Source organism: Mizuhopecten yessoensis, unplaced genomic scaffold (genome assembly GCF_002113885.1).
Source record: "Mizuhopecten yessoensis strain PY_sf001 unplaced genomic scaffold, ASM211388v2 scaffold11115, whole genome shotgun sequence".
Lineage (NCBI taxonomy): Eukaryota > Metazoa > Mollusca > Bivalvia > Pectinida > Pectinidae > Mizuhopecten > Mizuhopecten yessoensis.
This window is the reverse complement of record NW_018408887.1, coordinates 309,868-328,065: the sequence shown is the minus strand read 5'-3', so window position 1 is coordinate 328,065 and position 18,198 is coordinate 309,868. Positions and strand designations below refer to the sequence as shown.

The 18,198-nt window shown below is 35.9% G+C and overlaps 2 protein-coding genes across 6 annotated transcripts; both read right to left on the bottom strand.

Annotated features, from left to right (window-relative positions):
* Nucleotides 1-34: 34 nt before the first annotated feature.
* LOC110466059 (ADAM family mig-17-like) lies at nucleotides 35-13,334 on the bottom strand. Of its 4 annotated transcripts, XM_021522316.1 has the most exons (14): nucleotides 11,939-13,334; nucleotides 10,735-10,871; nucleotides 9,156-9,295; nucleotides 6,401-6,524; nucleotides 5,594-5,751; nucleotides 5,252-5,329; nucleotides 4,080-4,240; nucleotides 3,818-3,852; nucleotides 3,069-3,183; nucleotides 2,723-2,878; nucleotides 1,846-1,978; nucleotides 1,534-1,656; nucleotides 1,066-1,153; nucleotides 35-962 (listed from the first exon to the last, which is right to left on the bottom strand). In XM_021522316.1, exons 3-14 carry the CDS (start codon nucleotides 9,219-9,221, stop codon nucleotides 835-837), a joined length of 1,365 nt encoding a protein of 454 aa, XP_021377991.1. In that variant the 5' UTR covers nucleotides 9,222-9,295; nucleotides 10,735-10,871; nucleotides 11,939-13,334; the 3' UTR covers nucleotides 35-834. The 4 variants fall into 4 exon arrangements, with proteins under 4 accessions (XP_021377991.1, XP_021377990.1, XP_021377992.1 ...); XM_021522315.1 differs by lacking the exon at nucleotides 10,735-10,871; XM_021522317.1 differs by lacking the exon at nucleotides 11,939-13,334 and having other exon boundaries at nucleotides 10,735-11,469.
* A 96-nt stretch (nucleotides 13,335-13,430) lies between these two features.
* LOC110466061 lies at nucleotides 13,431-17,261 on the bottom strand. 2 transcript variants are annotated; one of them, XM_021522324.1, is made up of 6 exons: nucleotides 17,162-17,261; nucleotides 16,498-16,730; nucleotides 16,131-16,158; nucleotides 15,159-15,371; nucleotides 14,706-14,821; nucleotides 13,431-14,202 (listed from the first exon to the last, which is right to left on the bottom strand). In XM_021522324.1, exons 2-6 carry the CDS (start codon nucleotides 16,678-16,680, stop codon nucleotides 14,053-14,055), a joined length of 690 nt encoding a protein of 229 aa, XP_021377999.1. In that variant the 5' UTR covers nucleotides 16,681-16,730; nucleotides 17,162-17,261; the 3' UTR covers nucleotides 13,431-14,052. The 2 variants fall into 2 exon arrangements, with proteins under 2 accessions (XP_021377999.1, XP_021377998.1); XM_021522323.1 differs by having other exon boundaries at nucleotides 16,498-16,741; nucleotides 17,162-17,260.
* Nucleotides 17,262-18,198: the final 937 nt, after the last annotated feature.

Genomic DNA, 18,198 nt, shown 5'->3' with positions numbered 1-18,198 from the left:
AAGGTCAATATTTTTCACACACATTGTTCACTTTATCCACGCACACTCATAAAGAAAATTGCACCATTCTACATGACCCAATCCTCTAATCTCTGGTTTACAAAGAGACCCCAATACACTCCCGATACTCCGATGGTGAAACAGAGAAATCGCCGACCCTCGGGGTGATTATTTGGTTGTCTAACCTTTGGGGTTGGACAACCAAATTAATCACCCCTGAGATTGGAGGTATCTCTGTCACATCCTCTAGGTAGGAGAGAATTCTATCAATTCCAACAGATTCATACAAAACAACCGTTGAATTACAAATGTTAGTGGAGGATATACTCAAATTTAGAGATGTTTACAATCTCTTTAGTCAGTCAAACTTCACGTTAAGATATTTGCAGGAACTGATGTTTTACATGTCGGGATTCACGTGTTGGAAACCGATGTCTGAAGTCCAATTATGTATATCCAATGTCGGGATACACACAGTATGATAAACTGAAGCCCCAATGAGGTATTTTCATGTCTGGATAGAGGCATTGTGATAAAGACCCTATGAGGTGTCGATCACGGAAGAGCCATCTCCGTCTTTCGATTTAAGAAATAGAACTAAAGGTTATAGTGTAATTGTTCCCTGGATATCACATATAATCTTGATGTTTGCAAAGATAACAAGAAAACGCTCCACACATTGTGTATTCTTCTCTCGTTAATCAGCTCTGGCTGTAGTCTCCCGAGATGTGTGTGGCAACATCGTTGACCCATCATTATGTCTCTATCTCACTTCATCATTAGATATTTCTTCAAAGATATATCCTTTAACATACTACCACAGTTTTCCCTTTTTTACATCATCATTGAGCATGTCTGACAACAGTAGGCTCCTATAAGATTATGGTCACATATGAGGCTTCGTCCATATTTCTTGGCAACAAATGTACAGTAAGCAGGATCTTTGTCTCCGGTAGGGCATTCTGAAATGTGAAGAAAAAAATGATACAGTCTATAATGGTTACACATTGCTTCTTATATATGATGCACAACTTTATTTAATAATAGGATATAACAGCTATATACCTTTTGAAGCGGTTGGCTTGATGAAGTTAAACTCGGTTTTCTGGTTCTGTATTGTAGATGGTTCCAAACAGTTACCTAGGTGACATATCTAGGAAAACGAAAAACGAAAAATCCAAATTATTTTATTTTAGATAAAAGGCCGACTTGGAATGAAAGCCAACATTTATATGAAGATGTACCCAATATGTAATTAGGTGGGGGCGTCTTAGGCTGGAAGTTTGAAATTAAATAAAGTATCAATTAGTGTGCGTGCGTCGATGATAACCCTATGATTTCAAACCATGCCCAAATAACAGTGTTCTCTACGTTTGAGTAATGAAAATACACTGCTCACACCCAGAGACCCACTTTTCATTAGTGACTTTGGTAGATTATAGACTAAATAATACACTGTTTGGAGAGCAATTCTAATCTTGATACGATGCGTTGAAATAAATGGAGTGTAAATTGGTAGACATGTCCACTCGCCTTGTTATGTGAACAGATCGTTCCCGGTAGTGCCACCAGACGCGACTTGGTCTGGCAGATCCGAGCATTACCCGGATTGGTGCACCACAGTTGCCCACACACGTTGTCAAAGCGACCAGGACGCTGAAGGAAAACAGTTTAGTCGGATTACAGCATATTTGTTACAAACATGACACCATATAAATTTAATGACGATTACAAAAAGCGTTTGAAAATAATACTTGTAAGACGTGGGAAACACCAAAACAGAAAGAGAGCCTGCATGAGGAAATGTGTAACTATTTGTTTTCTCATTTATGATATTAACGTTACCTGACAGAAATCGGACTTCGGACCAAACACCATCTGACACTGTTCAGTGAGTCCGTATATGGAACCAGGTGATTTATTGCCCACCTGGTTGTATGGCTCTCTAGTTCCTGCACTTAAACATTCTCTTCGTGTTCTATAAATTGTAAAACGATAGTAAAATATAGTTAGAATGAAAATTTATGATAAAATACTGAACAAATTATGAAAGTAAGAAAGTATAGTATGCAAGCACTCTAGTTTGTATGAATAGCATGGAAACACTATGTGTTATGCGTCATCTAAACACAGGTACTAGCCTCGTCTGTCAATATACCTATACTATAGTCATATTATAGGTGTATTGACAGACGATAGCATACCAGTGATCTAAATGTAATATTCTAGAACCTTGATCGGAAATTTATTTTAAACAGTGACCTTCCGGAGTATTTAACGCCATTACATCTGTTGGCATTTTATCATCTGCACCATTTTCACGAATGTTCCTTACCTTAAGGAAATTCCTAAGTTTTTTCCATAAGAAAAAAGGCGGAAATTAACCCTAAACCAATCATGAAACGTCGTAAATAAAGATACCTTCGTGAGACTGGTCTACTTAAATTTGAAATTAATATGTACCTTACAAAAGTCTACACCGACCGAGATCGTACCTTTATTTTAATGAGAATGTTACGAATATAATTGTGCATGTTTCATTTAGCCATGGTTAGGTATATGCGTCGGTCTTTAACTGGAAGACGACGACAACCGAACAGCTACGAAAAGGAATGGCGAATCAATGGATGTTCATTAAAAATGAACGACAAGTACAAGTCGATGAAAAAGCCAGCGTATTTAATATATGGAGGTGTAACTATCTAAACACCAGTGTACTTACTGAAGGTGAAGTGTCATCTGTTTAATACTGCATTCCGAAAAGTAGAACATCGACGTTGTCGCTTTGCTTTTGATGCTCTGCCTGGGAGACATTATGTTGTCGAGGTTTGCTGAACAGCCGTCATTAAGGTAGTCTCCGTCGTGTGTGGCACCTAAACTGTATCATCAGTAACATTTCATCTCATATATTATAATTCTATGACCTTTTGATAAAGCATCAGGAGTGATTTATTTGTGAGGATTTCATACCAGTGTCCGCAAAATGATACGATTATATTTTGTCATGTAATAATGTGTGATGTTACGTAAAAAGATACCGTTACTAAAAATGTTATATCTGTCCATACCTGTGCCCAAGCTCGTGAGTGGTGATTCCAACAGCAAGAAAATCCCCATTGTCATATACAACAGAAGACGATTTCCCTTCCAAACTTCGACATATCGTCCCGATATAGGCCAGACCTGGACGACACAATACATTCACCAATAAACAAAACTACGCAAAACGTCTTCTATGTCTTTAATTAGATAAAAAAAATGTAGGTTGTAAATATATGTGAGGATGCAGGTTTTGAGGTACTGTTGTTGCAAGGAAATTAAACTTATTGCGTAATGTACCCACTTTTCGAGGCATAGGGATATAAACTGAAGACACACTCACACATGTGAATGCAAATATAACGTTTTGTAATAGATGATGCAGTGTATTTATTTTTGTTATAATGTAGCTATTACCAAAATTTGAAAGATCCAATCACTTGTCTGTGTGTTACGTTTTTCAAACAAAAAGGAATTCAAAAGGGCTAAAAAAGGAGGGGAGTTGTCTGAACTACTGTTGAAACAGAAGAGGAGGTATGTAAAACCCTTACTTCCAATTGTATATGTATTTTAAAACAACAGAAGAGAACATGATAATTTCAAAATCTTATAATCTGTTAAGTGTGTATGATATGAACTATACCACTACTCAAAATAGATTACTATGAATGACTCTCAAGATAAATCTTGGGTACTAAGAAATCCACTTTCAGAGTTTACCACCTTGTATCTTGAAAAATGCACCTAGTACGCACAGAACTCCAGTTTTATAACTTACCGTCAACCTTTCTTTTCCCTTTATATAACCGGTGTCTGAAATGTAAAAAGAAAACAGTACTCGCACTAATTAAACTATGCGCTAATATCAAAATCACTTAGCATAGCATGTACTCGAGTACCTGCTGATGTGCTGAAATAATGTCTATAATTTAAGGAAAACGATGACACTTATGTTATTATCAATTTGCGTTCGAACTAGACTTCGATGAACATTCAATTTGCGATCCGTCAAACTGGTTCAAAACAACAAACCCTCTTACCCAGTGAAAGCAACCGCGTGATCATAAGTAGGCAGATCGGGATATTTCCCACGGAGCCACATCTGGAATTTTTGAAGGGCTGTATCCACATTTACTACACCTTGGCGGACAGTCCGAGGCCAGACAACAGAGTTTTCCAGCCAGCTGGCTTCAGCCCGATTCTGACCACAAAAAGAGGTCTTAGGATACTAATACACAAGTACATTCATAATATCGCGAAAAAACACCAATTTATTCTTATTTGGAACCATTGTTCTTTCTTTTCACTAACCGTGATCGTAAGCAATCACTTTTTCGCAACAAAAAAAACCCCACTTCATATGAAGTTTGAGTGACCAAAGGGAATTATGACTTATTGCACGGAAAGAAATCGGTACATTGAAGAACTTAAATAATTATGATCAAAAGAGACGTAATGAATTTAAATTTAGTTTAAACATATTTTATTGCCAAAAAATGCAAGAGGATTGGGCACAAGTTACATGAACATTATTAACGCCCTTTCCTTATAAGATAAATAATTGTATATACACATCATAAGATGGATTTCATAGTTTAAATCAATACATTTATCTATTATTGGGAGAGAGAGAGAGAGAGAGAGAGAGAGAGAGAGAGNACATTTCAACTCTTTGATCAGTATATATACTGCATGTAAAAAAGAAATGATGAGCATTTTCATTAGGATATCCACATGCACAAATAGGAGAGTTGATTAGGTTAACATTAAAGAGATCATCATTTAAAGGGCTGCATTTATGACGGAGTTTGGTTAGTAAAATATTTAACTTACGGTCACCGGCTAAATAAAAAACAGGCACTTTAAATGTTTCATTTTGTTTTTTGAGGCAGTTTGTGAAGCTCTTAAAAGAATGTGCAGTTTTAATATTAGTGTCAAGCTCATTCCATAGTCTTAAAGTAGAAGGTATGAACGAGTTGAGTGAAGATTGTAAGCGGAAATTAGGAATGGAATAGTTCTCAGAGTTTCTCAAATTATAAGGAGTTCAAGTAGCTACTAGTGGCGGGAGAAGGTCAGTTTAAAGGTAGCTATAATTTTATAAACTTAAGTATAGTATGTTACGAAAGTGGCATTGCCATGTATAGCTGTTACACTCTTATATATTTTAAAACTGGTCAAGTATTAAGTCTGTATTTCTCAGACGCTTGCATACCTTTGGAATGACAATCCCCACCAAACTAACGTGAATAGCCAGCGATGGAGAGTGGATGGTGGAGAAGCGCTGGTCAACCTGCAAAATCAGTTCAGTGGAAAAAGAGCTTAAATCAAAGCGTTCTTAGTATATTCTATGCATCATAACTGACTAATATTCTGTCCGATTAAAACCGCCATCATTGACAAATAAATAAATACACATGAAAATATCATAAATAAAGACGCAACATCAAGTGATACAACAAAGACATCTGCAAAACCTGTGATATAAGACAGTTGATTTACGCACAAAATACAAACTATAGATCTAGAAATGACAAATAGTAGTTATTGATATTACCATGGAGAAGAGAATGCGATAGTATCGTTCGATCTGCATTTGCGCTTCCCTCTTGTTGTTGCGATACTGTCGGAGATATCTGCGGTAAAGACAGTAATCCACTACTGCCAGTACCTCGACATTAGCCACCACACGTTCGTCACCATCTCCTGGCATACCTAGATGTATTTAATGGTCAAACAAAATAACGGGAACAACTTTATACTGATAATAAATTACTAAAAACTCACTTAAAACACGTCCATAATTATATTATCAATTTTAGCATTATCATTGAGTAGTGTTTTCCGGGTGTGCCTCTGTAATTAGATATTTGATAACATTATTTGGGTATATGATAAGGTTCCATCAACAAACTACAGAACAACAACCAGGATACAAAATGAGTTAAACTATCCTGGTATTGTACTCTCCCATCTTAGATTACTTTACACAAAATTGTCATTTATTATGCGTTAAATATTGACATTTAAAACAAAAAGTCTTTGAAAAGGGAATCTTTATGATTTAATTCAGACAGGAAACAAAATATTTTTTAAAGTAAATTTTCAGATATTTTTGAACTTTTAACGCCTCGTGAAGATTTCGCTAGGCCTTGAACAATTTGACCCTGTAGTATAGACTATGGTACATACTTATGTAGGTCATGGTTAATCTATAGCCCAACTTCTGACATATAAACACTTAAACAATCAACAACACTATTATGTATTCATACGTTTGAAGGTCTCTGCTGTTCAATCTGTAGCAGATTCTACTGTATTTACATAACCTACAATACTCGTTGTCATATGATCATATACTTACGTAAATCTTGGCCAATCTGCAGTACAGTATCTCCAGTATCAGCATTTATATAATCTACAATGTCTTCTTGTGCGGCGTCCTCCCTGCGGAGGAATTTCCAGGCAGTCGAATCATCGGTGCTCGTCTGTGGGGAAATGAAAAAGTTGGGAATTCGTGGTTGTATTTCATAAAAACAGTTAAAAACATCGCCGTGACTCATTCTGAGGAGAATCGCATGTTATTCATTCACAGACACTAAACAACTGTTTCATATGGCAAGCCAAGTTGTCGTTTAATCATGGAGCAATGTTGATCCAGTACTTAACCAAATTATATAAGATATCTTATATATTATATAAGATATCTTATAAACATATAAGATATCTTATTTAAAGTTTATGAGATATATTATATCTTTTATAAGATATCTAATAAAAGATATAAGATATCTTATATAATATTTAAGATATTTTATAAAAGATATAAGATATCCCATAAACTTTTCTTCATAAGATATCTTATTTATTATATAAGATATGTTTTATAAGATATCTCAATTAATTTTCTTTATAAAATATCTTATAAATTATTTAAGATATCTCATAAAAGATATTATATAAGATATCTTATAAAAGATATAAGATATCTCTTTTTTTTATAAGATATTTTATATATTTTATGAGATATCTTATATAATATATAAGATATCTTATATCTTTTATAAGATATCTTATATAATATATAAGATATCTTATAAAGAAAAGTATATATAACATATCTGATTTACTTTACTAGCGGAAAAAAGAAACTGTGCATGCCTAAAATGTGTTATAAAAATAAATGTGAATGACGTAGAACAACAAGGTGTTCAGGATCAATTTATTTGTTATTTATTAACACAGCAGGGGACAATACTGAGTTCACAAAGTTAATACCTCGTATGTCCACCGTTTGCCTGAATGCAAGCCTGGCAACGTCGACGCATGGAGCCTATCAGACGGTTCAAGAATGCTTGTGGGATGGCATTCCAGATCTGTACCAACGCTGCAGCCAAATCAGCCAACGTCACCGGTTGATTAGGTAATGCCCGTAATCTGCGCTTCATTTCATCCCAGACGTGTTCAATGGGCGACAGATCGGGGGATACAGCAGGCCAGGGCAACACGTCAACGTTCTGCTGGGCCAGAAAGTCAATAGCGACACGAGCTGTGTGTGGCCTGGCGTTGTCCTGCTGTAGCGTAATGTGACGTTGCTGCCCTTGCACGAATGGAACGACGTGGGTCCGGAGGATCTCGTCACGGTAACGTAGCGCGTTCAAATTCCCGTTAACAACCACCAGAGGCGTTCTCCCGTTGGCTGTGATGCCGCCCCAAATCATAACGCTGCCTCCGCCGAAAGAACGTCGTTGTACCACACACGCGTCACGGAAACGTTCTCCAACGCGACGATACACTCTGGAACGGCCGTCACTACTATCCAGGTGGACTCGCGACTCGTCCGTAAACAAAATGCCTGCCCAATCCCGTCGAGTAAATCGCAGATGCCTTCTGCACCAGTCCAGACGTGCTACACGATGACGTGGCAGAAGAACTGGGCGGATTGGATTGCAGGACGTCGCGGACGGATAGCTCGTTCACGCAATCGGTTCCGTACAGTTCTCGTGCAACCCAGGGATTGTCCGTGCAGCCAAACTTGCCGTTTGGAAGCGACTTCTCAAATGGACAAGCCGAATATGGTTGTCCTGTTGACGTGGCGTCACACGTGGACGTCCCGCACGAGGTCGATCGCCGACGTGGCCAAACTGTTGATGTCGTCTCCACAAATCCCGGATTGTGTTTCGATGGACATGAAAACGTGTAGCGACAACGGCTTGGCCCATACCAGCTTGAAGCATACCAATAATCCGGAGGCGGTCATTTTCATTGAGCCTCGACATAGCATTAATCACAAATTAAAACGTTATAATGCTGTTTTTACTGTTCATTGGTCTCAACAGAGTGACCCAACAGTTGAAAGATAAACTTTCATTGTCGAATTGGATGGCTGGACGAGAAAAACGTGCAAACTGGTCAACGCCTGTAACTGCACGGGAAAAACTTTCAATGACACATGAATAGTGTGTATGTGTCATACTCGGTCATGCGTGTAAATTTTCATGTATATACAGTTGGTAATACATGCTCTATAACAATTCTCCGCATGCACAGTTTCTTTTTTCCGCTAGTATATATAAGATGTCTTATAAAGTATATAAGATATCTCATAAAGTATATCAGATATCTCATAAAGTATATCAGATATCTTATATAATTTGGTTAAATACTGGATCAACATTGCTCCATGAATAAATGACAACTTGGCTTGCCATAGTTTCATATTATTTTGCAGGAAAATTTATCACGCGAATTCAAATATTTTGCAAATATTAATTTATAATCATTTAAAGACATATTGTTAAATATCCCGGTAACTATTATAATTTTTCTGGTGTAAGTTTTCAAGAAAAAAAATTGAATCATTATAGCAAAAAACAAATGATTCACGGCAATCATGAGTAAATAAAACTTGAATCAACATATATTAGTGTTACGTTTTCGAAAAAGCCAAGGTCTTATAATAACGGCCGTTTTAATGCGCCATATAACTGAAATGTCAGTACATTGACAACAATGTAGCATGATATCTAACCAGATCCCATTATTCTGACAACCACAAACCAAGGAACTTAAAACAAACTAGTTCATAATCATAATTAGCATTATCACTTAATTCTTACCTGTTGGTCGTCCTCCATATCTGTATGTGATGACCATTCTGTAAACACATCGTCTCCATCATACATCTCAGTTTCAGGCACATTGTCTTGGAAGTGTTGATGATGGTAGCCTTGTGTTTCTGGAATATCCCGCACATTTCCTGTAAAACATAGCTACGTATGATGCAATGTAAATGGTTCTTTTACTTAGTTCCCCCCTCCTTGTAACAGCCAAGGTGATATGGTAAATTGATAACGGTGCCCTCAATGGTCATCTCACCGAAATGTCATTATTACCTTGACCTGTGACCTTGTCATTATCACCTTGACCTGTTAGATGACGTCCCGTTCGGACATAATACTTTGAAAACGGGCTGTCGGAAGGTAACCATCAAGGAGATACCGTCGAAGAGTTAATAGATGTTGACAAACAAAAAATGGTACAGGACCCAAGCATTGCAGTAATGTATATTTAGCCCCTTCAGTGACTCCAAAAGCAAATGATAGGAACTGAAAACAACCATTGATTTTGCTATACAAGCGATACAGCAAACTCGCTTTCATTATGTCTGAGGACCTGCAGGGGACACAACATTAAATTCTATAAATTAGTGAACATGATAGTTAATGTATTGATGTATATACGATGAAGTCGTTCGCGTTAAGCTTTCTCTTTTTTTCTCTGAATAAATTTCCTTTGATTTTCAAGCCATCTTGTAGAAATTCGTCAAATAGCTCGAAACTTATCCTGCATTTCTGTTTTTGATAATTAAATAGTTATCCATTCTTAGAATTTTAGCAATAATTAGTTGTTTCGCCAAAATATGTTTTCGACAAAATTTAACATTGTTGACGTCAAAAGGAACTTTTATAAAACAAAAATGAAAGGTGATATCCCAATTACATGGAACATTAAATCTATCAATATTACTAAAAGAAGCATAGATCGAATAGTTCTCCAGCGGTGTGCAAAGTTTTATCAATGTTTTATCAAAATAGTACAAAAACATGGAAAACGTGAATAAACATGGAATCCAATAAAAAAATAACGTACCAAGAAAGCCTTATGGCACGTCATTGTATGTGTAGATAATAAAGATAGTAATCATCTTACCTTGACTCAATATTGTCCAGGAGAAACACAATGAGGAACAAAAACTACAGTATAGAAGTATGGAATATACGACCATCATTCAAGTCTAGTCTCTTCAGTTATGATATCGATAGCGCGGATATATCTTCAAAAAGAGTTTAAGTACGGTAATTCAAACGTCATGCTGATGTATCATCACTAAAGCAGGGCATTGACGCTTTAGTGCCAGCGAGGTCATTTCAGTGTGGTCAATTAAACCATCTGAATCAAGCTGTAGAAAGATACATTAGATTATTTATTGTTTCAAGATTTCTCCTTAATACTATAAACTATATAACACCAATAAGTTCAGCTCTTATCGGCGATTATTGGTTTTGAATCCAAACCATCGATGTATTTCTATAAGCTTTGATTAAAAACATAATACCTATTACACATTTCATGCCGTTAAGCTGATAAAGATTTGTGTTCTGTTGTAAAAGAGCGAATGAAGATGTTGCGTCTTACCAATCCCTTGGTAGGATCCCGCAGTGTTAAATGTGCATCAGGTGGTTGGATACAGAGACACCCAGTCAGTATATAATACTGTAGTATTTAACACTGACTTGCCTGTGTACCTCTTAGTCTCAGCTGTCGGTGCAAACCTGTGACGAGGTACACACAAATACATAGGGTGTAGTGTGTACAAACGTTGTGGTTTGAGATCACTCGACTATTCTTATACTTTAAAGGATTCTTCACTCAAATACCTCTTTGTTGTTTTCTTACGAGCATGTATCAGCATACCTAACGTACGTCAGAGCGTAAACGCAGATTATATCTGTTTAACATTTATTACATTTGTTAACTAAAATAACATGGGGGTTTTAAGAACCAATATCACAAATCATTATTATTAATCATTATAACATTCAGCATTGTTAAACTTCAGAAATGTACTCATATGAAAAAGGCAGTAATACGATTATTGGATTCTATTGATATGAATGTTGGTCATCATTTGAAAGAAAATACAAACAGAATAAAGTTACTAGAATACAGAAACAATTATCAACACTATAAGGTTGCAGATCAGAGGTACAAGAAAAGAAATTAAAAGAAAGAAATATTGTGAAATAATGAGGGTCCTCCCCAGTATTGCTGTGGGAACAGAATACCAATTTATGTCTTGTAATAAGATTCATCAGTCTGAAAGTATTTAATATCAAAAATGTATTTTATACACAAACAATGCAATACAATTTCGTCACATCTGTATACACGTAAACAATACAAATCACTTTCTAAGTCATAGCTTGACAAAGTGACCAGTCGGTCTTGAAACGTTCCAACACGTAGTTAAACTTAGAACATTTTACTGCACCTCATTAATTATGGATCTTGGTAGGAAGTTTGTCAAGGTCATTTCATAGCGTCAAAAGATATGTTGGCAACCTTTGTAACAATTCGAGCAACAAATTAACAGACCAAATGTGGTGACCCTAATCTTGGTAAGCATTTAAAGCACTGGATAAAGGCCATGGTGTCGCCGTTACCTTCTGTCGGAGCAGATTTAGGCCTCCCTGGTAGGAAACCCTGGTTATGAAGTTTGTTAATCAGTATGACAGCATCCAGAATTCTAATTGCACATTTCGAATAATAAATAATATAATAATAGTAATTCGAGGTTCCTATATAGCGTTTTAACAAAACAAACCAGCCAATAACTTACTCAACTCCCTGGGGAGCATACAGCTGGTGCTCACATCTACCATTCAACAACTCCAGCACTGCCCAAACACGTACTCATGTACAGCTGAGTAGACTGGAACAAGCGGAGTAAAGTATCTTGTTCAAAGATACAACACAGTACCGTGACATGACTGGAACCCGCAACCCTTCTGTCCTAGAATTTGTTGTGTCGATAATTTAAAGAAATATTGATATCCAGAAAATACAGTTGTTTCTTTAAAGGTGTTAAAGATTATGTAGATATTATAAATGCTTATTAAGGGAATATGTTTTCATGTTTCGTAAATATACCTAAAAATGAATAAGCTTTATCGTTTTCGTTAATATCTTTTGGCATTTAACATTAGACATTTAAGGCACCAACGTTCCTTTTCACAGTGATTTTCATAAGATATCCAGCATCGTTTAACTGATATCTTGAAACTGATATTTGAAGCATAGTGCCGGCAGGATGATAATATAGTTAGATAATCAAGTATTGTATTTTCGACTTGTCCAATTCTACATTTCTTACTTTGTTGATAGTAGGTACAACACGGAGAAGTCGGAACTAAGCTAAGAAAAGCCTGATACACAAGAGTGACTTATTTTTTCCTGCGTTTTGCAGCACCTTCATCTGAAACAGACATTACAACCAAAGGATTATGCATGAATTGTATATTTGCACCATTATGAGAGGTTTTATAGTTCATGGTTCTACCCAACTTGCTGTCGTTTTAGATATGATTCGCAATACTTAAGAGGTGGATTTGTTCATGTTAGGTAAGAACCACTGATGACACCTGAATGGACGCAGTCAATGCGTTTTTAGTCTTAGTAGTTGCTAAACACCGTGCCTGTATTCTGTAAATTTGATATTTTGCTATGAGATAAGTTGATAGAATATGCGTTCGTCATTCTAAATAAATATGCTGTGTTTATACTTGTTAAATTCAGTAATTTTGTTCTGAAAATCTTGTTACTATTTTTCCTCAGATTACTTTTTTGGGGGAAAGTGTCAGGCAACTAAGTTAACTATGCCTGTTCAGTATATTCGAAGAGCCACATGTAAAATTTGGACGTCTACAGGTGTGATAACTGATTGGAAGCAATACAATAGTCGTCGTCCATTCTGAAATATATTGAATCCACCAAGACAAATAATGATGAAAATGTTTTATGGGATATATTTCAGTTTCAAACAGTCTATTTACAGCTACTGGAATCATTCGCTCCTTAAACACCCAAACAAATTTATAATTGAGAATTTGAGGCTTAAGCCTTGATTTTCTATCCTTTAATTTTAACATCGGAGTATTCACTATGGACTACAGACCGGTTATTCTTTTGTCGATTTGTCAGGCAGGTACAGGTAAAAGAACATATGTAAATCTACCGTTACTTGTATACACATACATGTATCCAAAATCAATTTGACTTCAGTAATGATAGTAACAATGACCGTACAAAGGAACAATCGAAAAGTCGAAGCATTTTATGTGCAAAATACTTTATACTTATAATACTGGTACAGCACTGGCGATAAAATGGCGTACTGACTAATGGCGTACTGACTAAGATACACTTTCACAACACAAATAATACATTAAGGAAATCCGAAAGTTATCGATACAAGCGATGCAATAGACACAGCGTTCTCAAGGATCATATCACACACAAGCGATCACTATGAGGTGGAGCGATCTGTCTTCGAACATGATGATGGATATTCCTTGATGAAACAGTTCAAACATGTGGAAAAGAAGAAATTCTTCTGGATTTGCAGCATATTTGTTATTTTTAATGAGGTTTTTTATAAGGAGTAACGTTAACTGAGTGACATTTTGTCACATTTCAACTGTATTTTGATCATCACATGCCACTGGTAAGGTCTGCGTTCTGTGAATGTCAATGTATGTGCTTCGGGACCATTGTTGAACACTTTCTTTAGGAATGACTTGGTTAACAAAAAGCGTAACTCATCGTCGCGTAGAATGTCAAAAGTTTATCATTTATAGACAACGCAGTCATGTGGACTAAGTCTGAGGGCGATCTGTCACTTCACATAAAAAAAGTCTTTACTATATTGTTCACTTTGGTAATACTTCTGTCAGCCTATTGTGACATCTTTCTAATATATTCGTCGAGTGACTGCAGTGCTCTGCACACATTGCCGACGTTGTGTCCATTCTCGACGAACAGTGGTAGCTTGCTGAACATGGCATCTGTTTCGTCTGCGTCGTCCACACTGCTGAGCACCATCACCTGTAGCATATTTGATAAAACCAAAACTTCTTACATTCGTGATGTAGATCCTCGTTATATTCACATATAATAGTTTTATTAGTTTATTTATGATACAGACTGGGCTACCTGCCTTAATACCTTTATTATTCTGAGCGAAGTCGTGCGGTGAGTACTTTCTTCACAACTAAGGCGTCCAAAAATCGAATTTTGCATACCGAAAAAAATGTTTCTGCAAATTCAATATCAATTTTGAAAATACAAATGCAAAAATCGATTTTACGTATGAAAAACATAAACAAAAATCATAAAACTTTTTTTTTTTTTTTTTATCTATTTAATAAATATATTCGTGAATGAAAAAAAAAGTATCTGATGTTTTTACAACGTCCAAACATGAAAAAGAAGCATGCATTTGAAAAAGGTTTGTATGTAATTAGGGTCTAATTTTTGGCATAAGATGATAAAAATAGCAATTGATCACTGATATGATCGATATATGCATATAATTCTAAAAAACTTACTTTTCGACAGTTCTTGATCTTATACAGGTCGACGTTCACATCCGTCTTTATCCTTAAGCCAAGGACTGTACTTGCTTCTTTAGCCCAAAGAATTTTGAAATTCTCCCATGTCATACCTTTCAAAGACAATACAAAAGAATTAAAGCATGTGTTTGTGTTTCTTTGGCCAGCATATTAAGCGTCATACTCAAACATCTAACCAGTAATAATCTTTCATATGAGGGTTGCAAATAATTAACACTTAAAATGTGTTATATGACCACACAACAGCTAATGAAAGAATATTGGTAACGTTCCTGAAATCTGGCATCTTCTTAACGATTTTAAAATGTGACTTTTATCTGAAGTCAATATATTGCATTGCAACTACCTACTTAGTTTTTAGTTCTTGCTTGTCTACCAGATAGCGAGGCAACATTCAAAAGACTAAAACTCTTCATTATCATAACATACCTTGGTAGTCGAGCGTCAAATCATTCCAATGAGTGTACTTTTTGCCCAGCGTACGCGGCGCAGGCTTGCAGAGATCAGGGTCCACATCTAATACAGTCTGGGCGAACATCTCATAGTCTGTGAGGGGTGTACATGTAATGTCAATGACACCGATCGCTGACAGCTCAGAGATGATCTTTTCCAACTCAACTTCACCCTCCGACGTCTCAACCACTGTAGACATAAAATAAAATAACTTTTGTCGGGTTTTAATAACTATGAGAGAGCATATCGTCACACACTTGATATGACTACCTATGGCAGATAAACATCGCATGCGTTATGCGTTTATCCTGTTAGCCAATGCACTCTACGTTGGATTTTATCTCCCAGAGAAGAGAAATAACATAATGATCCCAACATCGTCGACATATGACTTAAGCTGACATGGTAGCAGAATAGTGTAATAGGATTGGTGTCATGCTACCAGGCTAAATATTTAATTTTTGTAAGATGATTCTTTAAGTTGTCATTCAATGCCCCATTATGTATACTCCATAATCTATGGACACGTTCTTCGAAAAAAAGAAAGACGAAAACCTCACTGCAAACAAATTTGGTGTATACTGCGAGATATGGTTATCCACCTTATATCTGCCTATGTATCTATATATATTTCGGTTTCACGCCAGTGAAAATGTAGGGTTACTTCTCTTGTTCGTTCGTTTGGTTTTCCTTAATCTGATTCCAATGACATGGTCATATTATCTTCCCCCCTACATGTCTGAGAAGCAGAAAGTAAGGTTTGCCAAGAAATAACACCGAAGTGAAAGCGAAAAAAAATATCAAGAGATTCGGAATGAATAGTAAAATAATTCGGACCATAGACGCTACCGTGCATATTTTAACTACCTCATCAAGGTTGAACACTATATTCATTACCAAATGCATTAAACTTTCTGAATGTATGATAACATATGTGTTAATACCTACCAGTTACAACTCGAGGCTCACCAGTCACCTGTTAGTACAACAGAAAGAATAGTGTACGGTGTCAATAGTGTTCACATAGTAAACAGTTTAATGTGATATGTTATGTTATACTACAGAGCTCTAAGTGGCCTTGTTAATATTAACGAGACATTTTCCAATCAGGAATTTTAGCTTTGCGTTAATGTACAAATTCTTACTAATGAACCATTGAAATAAACATGTCATCATCATTTTAATCCAGCTCATTCATCATAAAGTACAATTACAGTAAATATGCCAGAATTATCTTTTCTGATTCAATCAACGTTACCATAAACTGCCGACAATGTAAATAATGAACATGTTATAAACCAAGAGTACGTCTTACCTTGAATTTATGAATAATCCTACATTTTGGTTCCCCATCTTTTTGGTTTTCTGACCGCTTCACGGACTCCAATAAAACGTCATTGACTTTTTCTATGACCTTTATCAATGGATCCCTGTTGCATCTGGCCAAACATGTTCCATCAATTTTAATGTCTAGTAAATACAGCAGTGTTTTAGACATTGTGGTATTCCTCTGTTCAACGTTAAAGTCCTCAATGCGCTTTCCAGATGCTAAAATGAAACTAACACAATTCGTGTTTGCTAGTAAGCTATCTACTTGCCGATCCTTCGAAGGACGTCAAGATAACGAATGTCAGTGTTGTGCTTTATGTAAATAAGACAACATCCGGGTAAGATGTGTGTGGAATTGGGACATACCGAGGACCGCTTTATAAATTACATAAATTTAATTTACCGCTGTACATGTGTTGTGTCATGGTTGGCGGGTTACTCATGTTGGCACTGTGTTAGTTTGTATTTTATTTAGTGATATCAAAATAATCAACTATTTATCAAAGTGATATATCTTATTAATAATGAGTAATAGTGACATCATTGTAGATGTGATATAACTAAAACATTTTTTGTTGTCGCCTAATAATTATAGTGAAGTCACCAATTCACTTCCAATATTACTTTAATAGAATATAAAGTATACTGTCCTTCACATGTGTTCCTGTGTTACCGATTGCCCTATCAAACATGCAGGAAGGTTTTGGTAACACACTACTTATACCATGTCAACATGTAAATGTGCAGTAGCGATAGGAGAGCTACACGCCTGTGTTTATCTACAAAACAAGTTCAGTAAGTGCATAGCGCTGTATACATGTCTGTAGACTAATCCAGCGCGAGATAAAAATGGGATAGCAGTTGACGAAAGAAAACTGTATATAATGCTACACATTCATGTAAAAGTATAGCTGTCAATAAATATACTTGTATTCAAATAAATAGTACATTGCGGTTGTTTTACGTTACCCGCTTTTGACAGTAGATCATATAAGGGTGTTAAATAAATCATTTTACAGTCAATAGAATGTCAAATGAATAGCTATTAAAATTCAACAATTTAATATTTTCCTGACCTAGCGTTGAACATTCCGCTTTTAAGAGTTGTACAAAGAAGGCTTGATGACTACACACAAGGCATCACTGGCAGTAGCAGGATGTATAACACGATAGGTGTGTACTCGCTTACGTTGTCCCGGATCTGTTCACAACAATTTTTATATCCCATCATTTGATGACCTGATTAGCTATGTGATGTGATACCTGGTACTCACTCCCTTACTGACTGATGACAGTTAAATGCGACGTAGGTTTACATCAATTGAACTTCGTAAAAGAGAAATTTGTCTCATTTGGTATCTGTTGTCAACCAGCTTACACTTGTTGAAGGAGCTTTATCAGTTTTGAATTCCATAAAAAATACATTACATGTTACATACGGTATCTTAGTTACTTGACAAGCTGCCTTATATGAGTTTCTATCAAACATGCAAGTTATATTGAAAAAGTAAATTATGAGATATCTTATATCTTTTATAAAATATACTTACAGTTACATACATGATATGTTATAAGCTCAATAGATATCTGCATAGTGTAAAAGTTGCCTTATGTAATGACATGGAACACAGAACTGGTATATCCCCGTGAATAAATGTTTGGACATTGGTTAGAGCCTCCATATGAT